Source organism: Gastrolobium bilobum, unplaced genomic scaffold (genome assembly GCF_033153095.1).
Source record: "Gastrolobium bilobum isolate Gb01-03AN ecotype WA unplaced genomic scaffold, APGP_CSIRO_Gbil_v1 utg22707, whole genome shotgun sequence".
Taxonomy (NCBI): Eukaryota; Viridiplantae; Streptophyta; class Magnoliopsida; order Fabales; family Fabaceae; genus Gastrolobium; species Gastrolobium bilobum.
The window spans coordinates 79586-97115 of record NW_026895173.1 but is presented as its reverse complement, the minus strand read 5'-3'; the positions used below and the strand labels follow the sequence as shown (position 1 = coordinate 97115).

The 17530-nt window shown below is 37.0% G+C and overlaps 1 protein-coding gene across 5 annotated transcripts in view; it reads right to left on the bottom strand.

The window, feature by feature from the left end:
• LOC133297131 (kinesin-like protein KIN-14B) overlaps positions 1-17530 on the bottom strand; it is a 31939-nt gene that overhangs the window by 1827 nt on the left and 12582 nt on the right. For 2 of the 5 annotated variants that reach the window (XM_061496215.1, XM_061496228.1), the window contains exons 10-20: positions 17011-17162; positions 16423-16596; positions 11376-11522; positions 10789-10977; positions 10230-10301; positions 5074-5129; positions 4779-4992; positions 3576-3767; positions 3284-3484; positions 1606-1956; positions 387-485 (exon numbers count right to left, since the gene is read on the bottom strand). In XM_061496215.1, coding sequence (XP_061352199.1) covers positions 387-485; positions 1606-1956; positions 3284-3484; positions 3576-3767; positions 4779-4992; positions 5074-5129; positions 10230-10301; positions 10789-10977; positions 11376-11522; positions 16423-16596; positions 17011-17162 — 1847 coding nt within the window. Of the gene's footprint in view, positions 1-386; positions 486-1605; positions 1957-3283; positions 3485-3575; positions 3768-4778; positions 5005-5073; positions 5130-10229; positions 10302-10788; positions 10978-11375; positions 11523-16422; positions 16597-17010; positions 17163-17530 lie in introns of all 5 variants that reach the window. The other 3 variants (XM_061496206.1, XM_061496220.1, XM_061496237.1) reach the window with 3 other exon arrangements.

Sequence of the window (17530 nt, the reverse complement as noted above, 5' to 3'; positions counted from 1 at the left end):
CTTGTGTTGGCTATATACAAGTAATTAAAAGGGGTGTATGTTCCGTTTATATCTTCCTCCTAATCACACAGATATAGACCTCTAGAAGTGCTGAATACGACTCTCTGAATAGAAGTATAACCAACAAAATTGGTAATTTCCCAATTTTTGTGTGTGACTTTCACTTCCTCTTATAAAAGCAATTTCCAAGTATCAAGTGAAAATATTTCAAAACAAAATATAAAAATGCTGCACTGCAATCATGGGTTATATTAAAATTTCTTGTACAACATTTGCATAGTAAACTAATGCAATGACAAAATATTCACTTCATGAAGGAACTCTTGACGTATGCAAATATGATTACATGCATGAATAAGATATAACAGTTGAATAAAATAAAGTACCTTTCTTCTTTTGAGATCAACGGATTCTAGAGCTGAACGCAACTTGCCCACTTGTGCTGAATCCTCAGCCTCTTCTGTTGCCAAGGTACCAGCAATATCCTGATAACCAAATGTCAGAAAACATAGGATCAACACATAAGTTAAGGAGTGCACATACAAGGAGAATTAGTCAAATTGGAAGTTTCATTCAATTTTTTGGTTTAGGATATGTATCCAAACCACTCAATCCAACTAAGTAAATCATACAAATATAACTAGCTATAGATGGTAATGGACAGCTCTCACGCATAGCAATTAGATGACTTGAATGAAAATTTTCAAAATGCATGTAGAAAATTAGAGACAATAATATTACAAAATTCTGAGCATAGTTTCTTAGCTAACACTGGGTTCAGATCTAATGTGAGATACAGTTAAAGAAAATAAGAAGATTAAGATAGATAGATAGCAATAGTAATATAGGAGCATTTAATAAGGATCATATAGAGCACAACAAAATATGAAGAAAAAAAAAGTGATATTCTGGGTTTTACTACTAACAGAAGAAAAGTATTTCCAGAGCTTGGTACTTTCACAAGCCCCCAATCAAGAAATGTTACGGTATTGTATGCATGCAGATCAGATGGTAGTAAAAGGTGGTTTTTACTAACGAAAAGTAAAATGAGAATAACAAGATTAATATACTTTATGGCCTGACCAAGCCAGAACCTTTCTAAGAATCTTGTGTTCTCGTAGGGTCTCCCAATTTACATATAATTTCGAAATTTTATAGTTGAGAAAAATTAGAATAAAAGACTACAAACTCCATATAAAGCTCAAAGAAATATCCATATCCAAGAAAATTATTAGAAAAGAATTCCTGAAAAAAGTTTACTAACATGGAACAACTTGTACACTAAAAATATATACTCTTGAGCAAGCAAGTCAAACCTCTTCGGCAACCAATAGTGTAATAAAAATTATTTGGGTTGCACCAGATTTAGGAATGCCTTCTGGAAAAATTTTAGGGAAAAGTTCATAACCCCCCCCCCCCCCCCCCTTTTCTTCTCTCTCTGTGTAGTCAGGAACATCAAATGTACTGTAAAAAAAAAAAAATACTCCCCGTTAAACCCGACTAGCGAGTGTGGAGTGGAGGTAATACTTGTACGCAGTCTTACCTTCAAATGTACTGTATTCATTTAAAATAATCTCTTTCTAACAGATTTAAGATGAAACGTACCTTCAGGTGCTGCAGTTGAGAAGTATACACACGTTTTGAATATTCAAATAAAAGTTGGCCAAGCGCATCAGTCTGAGGAGGCATAGCAGCACCAAGCCCAGCCATCCAACCATCCATAATTGCAGTTGAAATAAGCTCCAATTGACCAGTTGTCCCCCCAGGTGCATCATTTCCCGTAAGAGACAGAAAATCAAACTTCTCTGCAAGCCAGGATCTAATTTGACGCTGCAGCTCACCTGCCGGAGTATGTACAAAGAGTGCAGCAAGAGCCTTGTTTCCTATCGCAAAATGTTTTGCTTCCTCAGTAATTTCCCTTAGTTTTCCACCAGTTACCTGCTGTCTCCAGGTATCCTGCACAGTTTATTTCAAATTGCTAAGACAGAGTTATAATATATATATATATATATATATATATATATATATATATAGGGTTCGTTTTTTCTGCAGTTACTGCATATAAGTTATCTGCAGTAAGCCCAATATGACATCGTTTTGGGACGGAATCATGTTGTTTTTGTAATTTTAATTTATTTCAGGGTTATTATAATCTTTATAATTATAATTTTTTAATCTTTCAATTCCAAAACGACGTCGTTTTGGGAGTCAATGCAGATAACTTATCTGCAGTAACTGCACAAATATTTTTCTAATATATATATATATGAGGCAAGATCAACTTACACCGGTGTAAGACTAATAAGTTTTAGACCAAACCTTAACCATTGATTTTCGTGAATCTAACAGTTATGATTTATTGAAAATTAATAATTAATTAATGAATGTGATAATCACAACCGTTAGATTCACGTAAATCAACGGTTAAGATTTGGTATAAGACTAATAAGTCTTACATTGGTGTAAGTTGATCCTATCCCTATATATATATATATATATATATATATATATATAGAGAGAGAGAGAGAGAGAGAGAGAGATGAACTTAAGTTCAAAGAAAGAGGGGGCTTTGTCCAGTATAGTGCCTAAAAAGAAGAGACAAAATCAAACAAAAACTAAAGGAATAACATGCCCTTAAGGAAACTTTTTAAAAGGGCTAACTTAGTCTTCCTTCATTTCCCAAATAGTTACTAATATGAGAATGTGTCGACAAGAAATAGTAAAAAAATTTACAATGTTCAAAGTTTAAAGATATTTGACGAAAGGTAAGAGTAATACCCATGCCTGAAAAAAGGGTAAGACAATGTCGATTAAGATGGCTTGGGCATATTCTTTAAAGACCCTTAGATGTTCCCGTAAGAAGAAAATTTTGTTACCAAACTCATTACACAAAAAAGGAAGAGATCGGCCAAAACTTACTTGGGGGAAAGTTAAACAAGATTTATAGGATTGAAAAATAGATTGGTGTACGATTTGTCTAAGGACGGAATGGAGGAAAACTATTAGCATTATGGAGAGTCAAACTTATTATTTCCTATGTTCCAGATGGTCCTTTTTCCCTATATTTATTAATTTATTTATTTCTTCTCTCTTGTTTATTTATTTTCCCCTCAATCTTTTCTTGATTTCTATTTGGGTTCATTGACCGTCAACCCCAACTAGTTTGGTGTGAAGGTAATGTTGATGTTGTTGATTTCAAAGTCAAAAGACAGGAGAAACTACATCTTGTTCAATAGTTTTCTCCAGCATCAAAACAGAAAAATTAGAGGATAATGGCAGCTACCTCATCAATCCCACGTATCTTCAACACAACAGATGAAAATTTGGATTTCTTTTCTGGCTTTAGATTTACTTTAAATCCTTGGATCTGCTCATCAACATAATGCACGGGAGATCTAGGAGATCTTCCAGGACTACTCCCTCGGCTGGAACTTCTACTGCGTCCAGTGTTGGCCTTTTCAAGAAAGCAATCAACTGGCAAGACCTTCCAATCCAATGTGCAAGATCTACCAAATTAAAAAATGCCCACCAGATTCAACACAACACCACCGAATACATAGAAAAAACCTTATTACCTTAATGGATTGCAACTCTGGGGATCTAGCAAGCAAAGATCTTATATACAGGATTCTAACACGTGAAACAAGCATGGCATCCATTACTCGCTTTGGTTCCATTTTCCGAATAAATGAGAAAACAGCATCCCTAATTTCAGCAAGTATCTCATGTTCTCTGGAGGCACCAGCTTTTATGACAGCAGCCAGAACCTGCAAGCATTATGAACAACGATTAGGTGAAGGCTAATGAATGGTTTTATATTTAACATGTTCCCTCATTAAAGAGCCATTTGGGCTTAAAGTATGGACATGCTCACCCTACTTTGGGCAGACATTAAACTTTTTTATTTATAAAAATGGATGCAACAAGGATTGAACTCTAGACTACGTGGTGATAAAGGCTTTAATACCATGTCATCAATCAACTATCCCAAAGTTTAAAGCAATCAGATGAAGGCTCATGACTGGTCCTATAACTAACAACATTAAATGGGTATTATCATGCTGCATGTATTTGATTTGGTACTTCATATAGATGCAGAGCAATCAGCATCACATCAAATTTTCAAGGATGTCTCTCTGCTTTACATTTGTTATAGGATAAAGTTGTCCAAGCACATTTCTATTACTGATATGCAAAGAAATTGGACAGCTTTTTAGCATCTATGAGCAACTTTATCTCACAGTTTTCTTTTATATTTCTTTCTCAGGAGATTTTCATTGCCTCACCAGATGCACTTTCTCTCCTTTCTATTTAGTAATGTATTGCTGCAAATCGACCAGCAACCATCAGAACACTAGTAATCAAGCTTTCACACATTTTCTAACTGTATTAAGAGCATGCATTTCTAAGGCCCAGATTGTGGCAATAAAAGTAAAATTCACATCTGAACATAAAAAAATTTCAGTTCATCGAAGTCATTGTATTATCCAGTGAGTAGTAACTAGAGATTGTGGCAATAAAAGTAAAACTCACATCCAAACCTAAAAGAATTTCATTTCATCCAAGTCATTGTATTATCCAGTGTGTAGTGACTAGCAGAAGAGGTCAGAGCATACTGAATTTTTCAATTTTAGAAGTATGATTAGAATATTTATAGCAACATTCCTACCCAAATAGACTAGACTCAACATAAAAATCAAAAGGACAATACATCTGCATATAAACTACAACTAAATTATTTTCAACAAATTGAACCATAAAGTAATCAAGATCCATACCAGCATCAGAAGCTTGTTTGCACCGTCAGAAATGGCAGCAACGCCTTCATATTGATCGGGATTAAAGTCATTCAGGGCAGCAATCAGATATTCACCCGCAGGGGTAGTCTTCACTTTCTCAGAATCAGATTTAACTAATGCAACCGTGCCATCATTCTTATCTGTCATCAAAGGCGAAGGAAGAACATCCCTAGAATGAGCTTTTGCATTGTTGCTGGTATCATTCCTGTTTCAATACAATGAAAATGAGACATGCTTAAAAGCAAAATACAACTTTCTCAGAATCAGATTATACCTTCCTATGTTTTGAGGCTGAACATTAACTGATCCCCTAGATAATGGACTTGACAGCTGAAAATAAAGGGAAAATCTTATAAAGTTAGAAACACCAGATTAACAGCATAGAAGCATGCAATACAAATAATGGTCAGAGTAGGTTTCGTTCTGTCATCTATCCCTTGTATATGTTACCATATGTTGCTGATTTCCTGATTGAAGAAAAGGAAGCAAACTATGATGAAACAATGGTTAAGAACCTCTCTAATTGGAGCCATGCAGACATAAGCTAGTTTAAAAATAAAAAATTCTTTGCAATCAAACAGTTATTTTTGTGCAAGAGGAAAGTTTTCTACTACTTTGTTGAAGCTCTTTTCATTGCATACATAAACCATCAAAAGAATTAGGATTCAGGACTAGTGGATACTACTGTAATAAAATAACACACATATATATGCATGCAGACATACATATATACATATGTCCAATCTACCTTAATTTGGTCTGCATGATTATCACAACAATCACCCGATATTGAACAGTTGGAAGAGTAAATTTCATATCTTGCATAAAGTTATTCAACAATGTATGTGTACAAGACTTACTCTTGGGGTCAATGGACCCCACCAATACATAGTTATCTAATCTAATATTTGATATTTACTTACATTTTGAACAGCATATTATATGTTAATGTAAAGTACTTAAATGAAATACCAAATAATTTATAAATTATATGAAGTTTTATAAGCTTGATCTACCTTCTGAACATAACTCAATGGTTGATTGACTAAATTCAACATCTATAAATAGTTACTCAAATGAGTGTGCTAAGACTTGTTCTTTAAGTAAGTGGACCCCCACAACCACCACCACACACACAGAACATGACAAATCATTGAAAAGAAGTTTCTGTATATTGATTTTGAATAATTTACATGAGTGAGTATTTATACAAGAAAGAATCGCTAAGAATGACAAAGCGATGACTAAGCGATGACTAATCAATCCTAATCACAATCAATTCTAATCAATCACAATCAATCCTAATCAATCATAATCAATCCTAATTAATAGGAAATAAAAACGGAAACATGTTTGGATTCTGATTTTCTACACTCCCCCTCAAGTTGGGAAGTAAATATTGATCATTCCCAACTTGCCAATCAAGTCTTCGAATGCTGGACGGTGTAGGCCCTTGGTAAGGATATCTGCCGTTTGCTCTTTGGTTGGAACATATATCAAACGCACACTTCCATCATCTAATTTTTCTTTGATGAAGTGACGATCAACTTCCACGTGCTTTGTTCGATCATGATGCACAGGATTTTGAGCAATGCTAACAGCTGCCTTGTTGTCACAATATAGTTTTATTGGTAGGGAATATGAAATCTTCAACTCTTGAAGAAGTCTTCTCAACCAGATTCCTTCACAAACTCCATGAGATAAAGCTCGAAATTCTGCTTCAGCGCTACTTCTAGCAACCACTGTTTGCTTTTTGCTTCTCCAAGTAACAAGATTTCCCCACACATAGGTGCAATAGCCTGATGTAGATCTCCTGTCTACTGATGAGCCTGCCCAATCTGCATCAGTGTAGATTTCAATTGTCCTTTTATACCCCTTTTTAAAGAATAATCCTCTTCCTGGAGTATTCTTGAGGTATCTAAGCACCCTATAGACTGCACTAAGATGCTTCTCCTTGGGTGAGTGCATGAATTGACTAATCATACTCACCGCAAAGGCAATGTCAGGACGCGTATGAGATAAGTAGATTAGTTTACCAACCAATCGCTGATATTGTTCTTTATCCACCTCATTCCCATCTTCAATACCTAACTTGGTATTAGGTTCCACAAGTGTCTCAGCAGGTTTACACCCTAACATTCCTGTTTCCAACAAAAGATCTAGAACATATTTTTTTTGTGTTAGAGTGATGCCTGTTTTGCTCCTAGCAACTTCCATACCAAGGAAATATTTGAGAGTGCCAAGGTCTTTGAGTTCAAATTGAGCTGCTGGAAATTTCTTCAAGGTGTTCAATTCCTCAATATCATCACCTGTAAGAATTATATCATCTACGTATACAATAAGAATAGCAATTTTACCATCCTTAGAGTGTTTGTGGAAGAGAGTATGATCAGTCTGTGCTTGAATGAAGCCTCTTCTTTTGACTGCTTGTGTGAATTTGTCGAACCATTCTCTGGGAGACTGTTTCAATCCATATAGAGACTTTTTTAGTTTACACACTGATCCATTTCCCTTTTCAAAACCAGGTGGAGGATCCATATAGACTTCTTCATGTAAGTCACCATTTAGGAATGCATTCTTCACATCTAACTGTTGCAGAGGCCAATCTAGATTGGCAGCAAGAGATAAGAGAACTCGGATGGTATTGACTTTAGCAACCGGAGCAAAAGTCTCATGATAATCTATCCCATGAGTCTGAGTGAAACCCTTTGCAACCAATCTTGCCTTGTATCTGTTGATGCTATTATCTGCATTGAATTTTATTGTAAACACCCATTTGCATCCTACTGCCTATTTTCCTTTGGGTAGGGTCACTATCTCCCAAGTTCCATTTCTTTTTAAAGCATTCATTTCTTCAAAGACAGCATCCCTCCATTTTTTATCATTGAGAGCCTCATGTATATTTCTCGGTATCTTTGTACTATCCAACATAGTATTGAAAGCACGAAACCCTGGGGACAACTTTCCATATGAAATATGATTAGAAATAGGATGAGTAGTACAAGATCGAGTACCTTTTCTGAGAGCAATGGGCAAGTGTAGATCATTTTCACCATGACACTCAAGTATTGGGGTGTTGGAACTAGAACATGGTTCAGAATCCTGGCAGTGTAGAGGCTCTGGGTTATTCACACTTTGAGGAGGCTTTCGCCTGCTATAAACTTGTCCCCATTTTAAGGAGGCTCCTGATGGTGAGGATTCTGTAGCTCCCCCTGTTTCCAAAATTAGAGGTAATACCGTGGCACCAGTAGGTTCCCATGACTGATCTTCATCTACTCCTATCTCCCCCGGAAGAGAAGTCGAGGGGAAGAAAGGGTCATTTTCAGAAAAAGTGACATCCATAGAGACAAAGACCTTACGAAGAGAGGGTGAATAACATTTATAGCCACGTTGAGTAGGAGAATAACCAATAAAGACACACTGGAGAGACTTAGGATCAAGCTTAGACCGTTGATGGGAGGGAATATGGACAAATGCAACGCAACCAAATAACTTGAGAGGTAAGGAGGAGACACCTCGGAAGGAAGGGAAGATACGAACAAGACTAGAAAGAGGAGACTGAAATTTCAGAATGCGAGATGGCATTCGATTTATCAGATACGAGGCAGTGAGAACTGCCTCTCCCCAAAGAAATTTAGGAACACTCGTGGTAAACATAAGAGCCCGAGCAACTTCAAGGAGATGTCGGTTTTTTCTTTCCGCAACTCCGTTTTGTTGGGGTGTGTCAGGACACGAGCTTTGGTGAAGGATGCCATGTTGGGAAAGATATTCTCCAAGAATAGAGTTAAAATACTCTTTGCCATTATCTGTACAAAGAATTTGTATAGCAACTTGGAATTGGGTTTGAACCATGGCATGAAATTTTTTAAACACGGATGCAGCATCGGACTTATCCTTTAGAAGATACACCCAACAGACTCGAGAATGGTCATCAATGAAGGTAATGAACCATCGAGTACCTGAAATATTTTTAACACGGGCTGGACCCCATATGTCACTATGAATTAAGGAAAATGGGGAAGAGTCATGGTGAACTTTAGAAGGATAATGAGCACGAGTATGCTTGGCAAGTTGACAAATATCACAAGAAAACAAACTTGGACTTTTATGAATAAATAAGTTTGGCAACAACTTCTGAAGATAAATAAAATTTGGATGGCCTAGCCTACGATGCCACATCATAACATCATTACATGAATCAAAAGGAAACATAGAGTTTTTTTCTACGAAAACAGCTTCATGAGTCACATCCTCCTCAAAGTAGTAAAGTCCACCATCCTCTCTAGCACTGCCAATCATCCTCTCCGAGTCCTGTTCCTGAAAAACACAACCATGTGGAAAGAATTTAGCAAAGCAATGCAACTCAGAGGTGAGCTTGCTAATAGAAATGAGATTACAAGTCAGAGAAGGAACATAAAGAACTGATGTCAAAGTAATCAGCTCAGAAAGTTTAATGGTTCTGCGTCCCGCAATCTGGGAAAAACTGCCATCGGCGATCTTGACCCGAGAAGGTTCAGAATATGGAGTGTATGAACAAAACAAGCCAAGATTACCTGTCATATGATCAGAGGCTCCAGAATCAAGGATCCAATGATTTTGACTATCAACATGGAAAGCTGTACCTTGCTGGACCACATGACTAGTGGCCTTAGGAGGTTGAGTCAAAAGTCTCTGAAGTTGTTCAAACTTAGTCTTGCTAAGAAAGACACCATCAGAGTAAGAGGAAGAGTGTTTTGAGGAAGCCATGAATAGAAAGAGAAGGGTTGACCGTTGATGAAAAATCAAGTTTTGTAAATTTTTGATCTGACCTCTGAAACAGGAAGGGGAGAAGCCGGCGAGAAGGTCTGTGCAAGTCGCGGCGGAAAAAGACGTTGGGAAGGCGGCACGTGGAGCTCACGCGCCGGAAACTGGCCGCGCGTGTGACGGCGCGTGGCGGCGCGTGCGGCGGTTGACGGCGATGGGTCCAGCGGCGGTCGACTCGTCGGATCCTTCTGAGTCGAATGGTCACCTCACTTTCTTGATCGGAGGTCAGTAGACTAGGTTTCTGTGTTGGACAGATTCAAGGAGGTGTTTAGGAGGTGTTTGACAGTGATGGAAGTGTTTGGATGGTTATTTCAGATTTGAATTAGGGTAGGAACGAACCCGCTCTTGATACCATATTGAAAAGAAGTTTCTGTATATTGATTTTGAATAATTTACATGAGTGAGTATTTATACAAGAAAGAATCGCTAAGAATGACAAAGCGATGACTAAGCGATGACTAATCAATCCTAATCACAATCAATTCTAATCAATCACAATCAATCCTAATCAATCATAATCAATCCTAATTAATAGGAAATAAAAAAGGAAACATGTTTGGATTCTGTTTTTCTACACAAATGATAAGTTGAAAACAGTTGCTCCAGTAAGATATAAAATTTGCCTACCTGAGGGGATCCAGCCAGAGATGCTTTCTCAGTCAATCTATCAAACAATTTCTCATTTTCTTCATGTAACCTCTGCAAAACATTGAATTGAGCTCCTCACCAAAAACAAATGAAACTAAATTACGCATAAATTCAATACAGCTGAAGAGTTCAACAAATAAATATTCAGAACTTATGGCATGGCACATTTTTTATGCATAGGCCCCTATCCGCGGATGACTTATTAGATCTTTTACAACCTAGAAAGTTCACCAAAAGAGCAAACCAGAATTGTAAGCTCAGATTTCTTGGTTGCAGCTTTAGCATTTTCCCCTTTTTCACTACATATAATAAGATGGTTGGAAAGGATTTTAAAATGGGCAGTCAAAGACTGGGAAGTTGAAGCCGCTTGACCAATGGACATTTGTTTGATAAATCTACCCTCAGTTAAATAAATAAATAATAAGTCAAAAAGAAAAATTGAAGGTGAAAGGAGTCAAAATCAATAATCCCAATTCAATAGGAAAAAAACAATTGGAAGAATACTATAATGAGACAGAAAATTGACAAGTATAGAAACCTCAATCAGAGCATCACGTTTCTTGAGTTCCTCTTCTAGTTTCTTGGTTACTATAGAAGAATCCATGCCATTCCCAGTTGCCCTGGAATTAGATACAGCTCCAGACTCTGGCTCTGGGCCAACATTTGACCTAGTGTTGCTGGATCTAAGGGCTTCAGTGAGTTGTGTTTCAAGACTTCCAATTTTAACCTATATCAGAGGGGAAAAGATTAGCCAGCAAGCATGAAAAAACTGATCACCTGCATCTAATATGGTGCTCTATAGCACAAAGCTATAGCCAATGGCGGCATGCCATGGTCTACAGCGCCATGCCACAGACTAGGCATGTAACAGTTGGATAGCACACTTGTAGTGGCGCAACCAGCAATATGGCAGACTTAGAACTAGCAACCGCCATATGTGCTAACTGGAAATATTAAACTGAAAACTACAGCCACATGGCCCAAACTCTCTTGGACCCCGTCTATCAGCACTATCTGATTGGATTAAAAATTCACTGGCATCCGGTAAATTTATCGCCAGCTACTTGATAAATTTTCACGGAGTACCTAATAAAAATTATTTGTTAACTAAAACAAATTATTAACCTGCAAACTTTGGATGGTCGAATCTCGCTGTTGTATCTGCAAATTTTGATCTTGCTCTAACTGTAACAGTTCAGCAACTTGATTTCTAAGTTGAGCATTTTGTTCTTTCTCTATGTTATAATTATCTGCCAGCAAAATATGCTCTGACTGCAAAATAAAGCAACAATGTAGCTCACTACCAAGCTTTCTGCGCAAAGCTAAAAACAAAGTGTAGCAGCAAAGTATGAATGTTTGCAAAGCATCAGGACATATCTTGTACAAAATATCTACGTATCTCTTAACAAAAGAACATATGACATCAATTATTTCAAACAATAGACAGAACTGGAAAAAGTGAAAGAAAAGCATCAAATTGGGACAATGAGAATAAATAGTCAAATACTGTGTCCTTAAAATTTAAAGGAACATTATTTGACACAAAAATTTCACTCTTCATAATGGAGGACACATAGACAATAGCAAGATAATATGGAAAATTGGTATTCTGGCATGCCAATGAAAGGACAGTCGTATAGCAGATTAGCTCAAGGTAATCAAAATTGAGATCTTACTTAAGATCGGATGAGAGTGGAAGGATCGTAAATCGTGATATCGACACAGATCATTACGATCCTATCTAAGAATATTTAAATCAGCAATAAAATCTAATTAATATTTTTTTATGAGAATATCAATGATTTCAATAATTAATTTTTAATTATAATCTCATTTCATATAAATATGAAAATAATTTATTGTGTTTTATATTTTAAATATGCAAAATATTCAATTAAATAAAATTATACTTTCCATAAAAGATCTATATTATTTACATTTTATTTATTTCAAAATAGATAAAAGTTATGTCAATGGAGAATAATAACATGAAAAAAAAAGTTAAGTCTATGTTCAGCCCAAAATTGGTCCAGGCCCATTCTTCTCCCAAAGTTTAACAAAAGTAGATGAAAACCCTGGATTTCCAAAAGCTACAGCCATCGTACACATTAAACAAAGAAGTCAAGTCACAACTGGGACAGAGATAGAACCAGTGCCTTGCAGTCGCCGGAGAGAGGCTCAAAAAGGTCAAAGCAAGCTCTTTCCGTCACATGGGTATGGCTCTAGTCAACAAGTTTTGTCTTATTTCGATTCGTTGAGGGGTATTGAAGAGAAATTTATTCCCCTTTCATGGATTGTTCAAAACGGTAAAAATCACACAATTCTATTGTTTTTACAATGTTTCTCGGCGATCTTGTCTGATCCCAGCCAAAACTGATTCTGCAATCGAGTTGGATCGTTTATGCCCAAAAAACACTTACAAGTCGCACTATCCTATGAGGGAACGCGATTTTAACTACCATGGATTAGCTGCAATTAGATTTCTATCAGATCCACATAAACAACTGAATCATTTGACTGAACACCCACCTAAAATCCAAGCCAAAAAAGGATATGATACGACTTTTATTAGAAGATAAAGAATATTCGTTAGGAAATATACTTAGTCATTAGAAAGTTAGTTAGGAGATGGTTAGTTAGTTAGGTGGATTGGTTTTGTTTGTATAAAAATGGGGTGTGTCCTGACTATTAGAGTCAGTTTTAGTATCTTTTGGATATAGGTTGAGTGCTAAGTTAAGGGGGGCGAACCGGAGCAGTGGTAAAACTGTTCCTTCATGACTAAAAGGTCATGGGTTCGAATCCAGGAAACATCATTTTTGCAATTATGCAAGGGTAAGGCGGCGTACAAGGATTTCCTCCACCCCACACTCGCTAGTCGGGTTTAACGGAGAGTGGTTTTATAGGTTGAGTGCTAAGTTAGAAGGGGAGTGCCCCTTGGCATGCAAAGTGTCTCTCGTGTGTTATTTTGTTTCTGTTGAGATATATATAACCATTATGTAGCATCACCCAACCACTTAAGCTTTTGGGTTGAATGGTTCTTTACAGTTTCTCTTCTCATCAATAAACACATCCTATTTTCTTCGATTCCCGTTTTTTCTTTTCGCTTCCATCTTTAAAGAAACCAGAACTGTAACAATTGGTCTGACCTCCCGATCTTGGAGGAGGCTGCGCTCTAGAGAGTTCAACGATAAAGGAGACCAACGAATGTGATTATTGGGATTCCAAGATTGCAGAGATTAAGGAGATGTTGATATTGCTAAACATCCCAAAAAGTGAGTCGGAGAAAAAAAAAGGGAGAAGGTATCCTCTGAAAGTAAAAAGAAGCAATCTTGGGAAGAGAAGGAAATTTTTTCTGCCATGGGTGCTTCTGGGTCAATAATAGAGCACTGCACAGATGAAGAGACAAAAAATTTGATGAAGATGCGTGCAGAGGTAGTTTCAAAATCAGAAACCAATATAGAAAAAAATGAGATAAAAGAAAAAGATGGATCTCACGCTTGGTCTAATGGGTCAGAAATGATTTTCAAGGTTTACTCACAATGACTGTGGTTCAAAACAAAAAATCACAAGAGGAAAAAAAACGGAGAGATACTAGAGACTGAGAATGGGGTACAGAAAGTCAAGACAGAAGTTGAAGAAGTACATCAGTCTCACATTTTATTTGGTGGGCCAGAAAAGAACTTGGAAGAGTTACAAGAAAAGCTAGTCATCGAATTGAAGATGGGGGACATCGAAGAAGAAGATGGAGAAAGGGCAAGAATAATTCAGGAATATCTAGAACAGAGTTGCTAAGGAAAAGAGGAACCTTGATGATTTTTCTTGCGTGCATGCTGCCTTTGTCAAAACCACCAGATACTGGCCTTGGGCCAACGGCCAGTGGGAGAATGGGAGGTGAGAGACGAGTTGTTATTTTTTTTGTGCGAGATGAACTGTCGAAGGACAACAGAATTTTCTCAACTGAGAAGTTGTCTGTTGGAAAGGTATATTGCAAAAAAAGGTGAGTGCGTACGAAGGAAGGAGCAAGGAGGGTAGAATCAGAATTCTGTGATATGGGTCTGATTTTTTGCTTAGTGGGCCAATCCCAAACTGACTTTAGAATAAGAAAATATGGACACATAAATGAAAAATCTGAAGCATCAGGATATTGCCAATGGCTGGTTTCATATATCAAAAGGGTGGATCGAATATCAAACCGCATCACCATTGTCTGCATGTCTTTGGTGCTCTCCGTCGCCAAGGTCATGGTGTTGCTGCCAAAGACCCAAGATGGTGTAAAGGTCAGTGGTGGTCCTATAGAAATTGTTCACTCGCCGTCCAAAATTCCTCACTGCCTATGTTCGATGAACAATGTCAAACGGTGGCCGTTGATGTTGGGTGGCATGATCTTCCTATTATAAGTTTATAACAACTAGTTTTCTTCTAGCAATGAGGAGGGAGAACATTCGGGTCAGCGATTTTATGTTGGGTTCCATGTTGAAATGTTGTGCGCCTGTGAAGATCCAAGAACTTCACAGACAATTTCATGGTTTGGTGATGTCTACGGGGCTTGATTTGACTGTTTTGAGTACTACTCTTATCAATTTTTATTCCAATATCAGAAGTGATGATGAAGCCATAGTGATCAGCATTCTACTCTCTCCCCCTGTTTGTAGAACAGGTCTCCGTGATTACTATGGTGTAGGTAAGAAGCCCATGGGGTTAGGTATGAGAAAGTCAAATCTCGACAAGGGCAGGTATGCATTATCTTCGGATTTGGCTTCTTACAAGCAATTGACATTCCACAAGGTACTGACCTATACTCCTGAGGGCCTTGTTATGTACATCATAGAAGAGGAGATGTGGTAGGTTAAAAGAATTGAGAAAGACCGGGACAAGAAAGGTGTAGAGAGGGTAGAGACAGGATTCAACGAAATGGGTTTCAACTATTGCTATAGGGGTCAGACCTAAGCCAAGTGTAAGGGGGAAATTTGCTGGGTTTGGGTACCCTCAATGGTTGGGCTCGGGTTTTAGCATGGCAAGGTGGGGTGTCATCATCAACCCAAAAGTCATTGCTGCCCAGTGTCTGCGATTTGCGAAAGATCGAGGCCGTTAACATTGAGTGTAGTGTAACCAACCAGCTCGGTGATGTTCTGGGTGGAATTCAGGAGTTTGTTGATTGGTGTGGGTATTATGGTGATTCAGAATTAGAGTTTTCAGCAGGTTCCATTGATGAAAGAGATTGATGACTGCTTGTTCTACGAGTACAATGTTGAAGGAGATTGTTTGAGCAAAGTTCCCATGTACCAATTTGGTAACTTTGGGTTCTTAAGTTTGGGTTCAACATCTGCGACAATTCCCAATCCCCACAAGGAAGAAAGAAGCATTAACAATAATAATTTTGCAAAAATCTCATTGATTCAATGATGCATGTGCAGCTGCAGTATTCTGAAGGGATCAAATGAATACTTGAAGGAAGTACTCTACCTCAAGCTCTTCAAAGATGATAAGTGCTCACGGGGAAGAAACTTTGAAGCTGAATCTGAAATTATAAAGTTCTTGGGAGGATGTCATTACAACATAGGGACACTTTTAATCTTTCAAGTTTCAACCTTGAGGACAAGGTTCCTTCATAGGGGGGTGGTATTGATACGACTTGTATTAGGAGATAAAGTATATTTCTTAGGAAATATACTTAGTCATTAGAAAGTTAGTAAGGAGATGGTTAGTTAGTTAGGTGGATTGGTTGGGGTGTCCTTACTATTGGAGTCAGTTTTAGTATTTTCTGAATATAGGCAGAGTGCTCAGTTAGAAAGGGAGTGCCCCTTGGCAAGAGAAGTGTCTCTTGTGTGTTGTTTTGTTTATCTTCTAATCAATAAACACATCATATTTTCTTCCATTCCCATTTTTTCTTTTCTTTTCCATCTTTAAAGAAACCAGAACCGTAACAGGATATTAGAAAATTCTAGAAGGAACTAGATAGAATCTTTGATTGCGTTTTAACCACTCTAGATAATTATTTAAATGCTGTCTAAACGTTCTCCTACTACTTGCCACGTGAAAAGAGCATAGAATAACCTAATGGATCAACATCATTGAAGTATACCATGTGTAAAAAACAGAATTGCCAAACCACTTAGTAACCAGTCACTATATATGACTGTAAAATTATGCCCAACTCATTAAAATACCAAACCTTTAAATCTGTCTGCAATGCAGAAGAAACTTTCCACGCCTTCTGTACTTCATTGAAGAGTAGAACACATTGATCATTTGCATCTTTAAGTGCTTGCTTGAGTCCCAGACCCTCTTGTTTCAAGTCTTGGATTTCTTTTTCCTTCTCATACAACTCCTTACGTGCATCATTCGCCTATAAGAACCATGGCAACTTAATTTAGAAGATAAATAGAAAATTCGCAATATATTTTTTACAAAAGGGGCTTGGAAACAGAGAAAAATTGATTTTCCTATAAATGCTCAGAAAGTTTATATAAGGAAAATATAGCAAGGTCCAAGCAGTTTCTCAGTTACAACATTCATGAATCTTGCATTATATGTACTTTTTCCAATAAAGTAGCAAATCACAATTTAAATCAAATAAGAGAAAGGAGGCGTTCTATGTTAAAACCACCATTATATCCACAAAATATTTATCATACTTAATATGTACAAGTAATGATTTTTGACTGCTTCCCACAAAATTGAAACAGGTTTAAAAGAAAAGCAATCCAGAAGTAGAATACTATCATTTGCAAAGGAGGAATGCAGTTAGGGAAGAACTTACAATATCTCTCCACTTCTTAATTGTATCCCGGTTTCCAAGGCTTAATACAGAATTTCGAGCTCTGGCAGAGAAATTTAGAGACAGTAATGTCTCGGATAAATTTGAAACATTTGGACACACATTTACAATCATCAGAGTTTTTGAACTCCCACCTAAAACATCAAAGAAAATATACAACAAAAATGTGATCATGTGTCTGAAACCAAGCAGAAATAACTGAATTCCAAATTTACCTTAAGAGTCAATTTCCTAGACAGAAAGGAAAAAGAGCTAGAACGACCACAGTAAAAAACGGATGCAAATCCTTATCTTTTTATAATATAAGAAATGCAAGTAAATGTTCAGAGTGTCACTCCACTCTTATGCCTGAGTTTTTCTATTCCACAAGGGATAAGAAGTTATCCTTTGAAGGAATAATAATTCAAAGTTTAAATTAAAATTTTGGTCCCTATAGTTTCCTTTCATTTTCAATTTTGTCTCTAGTTTTTTTCTTTAAAAATCAGCCCATAGCCTTAATACT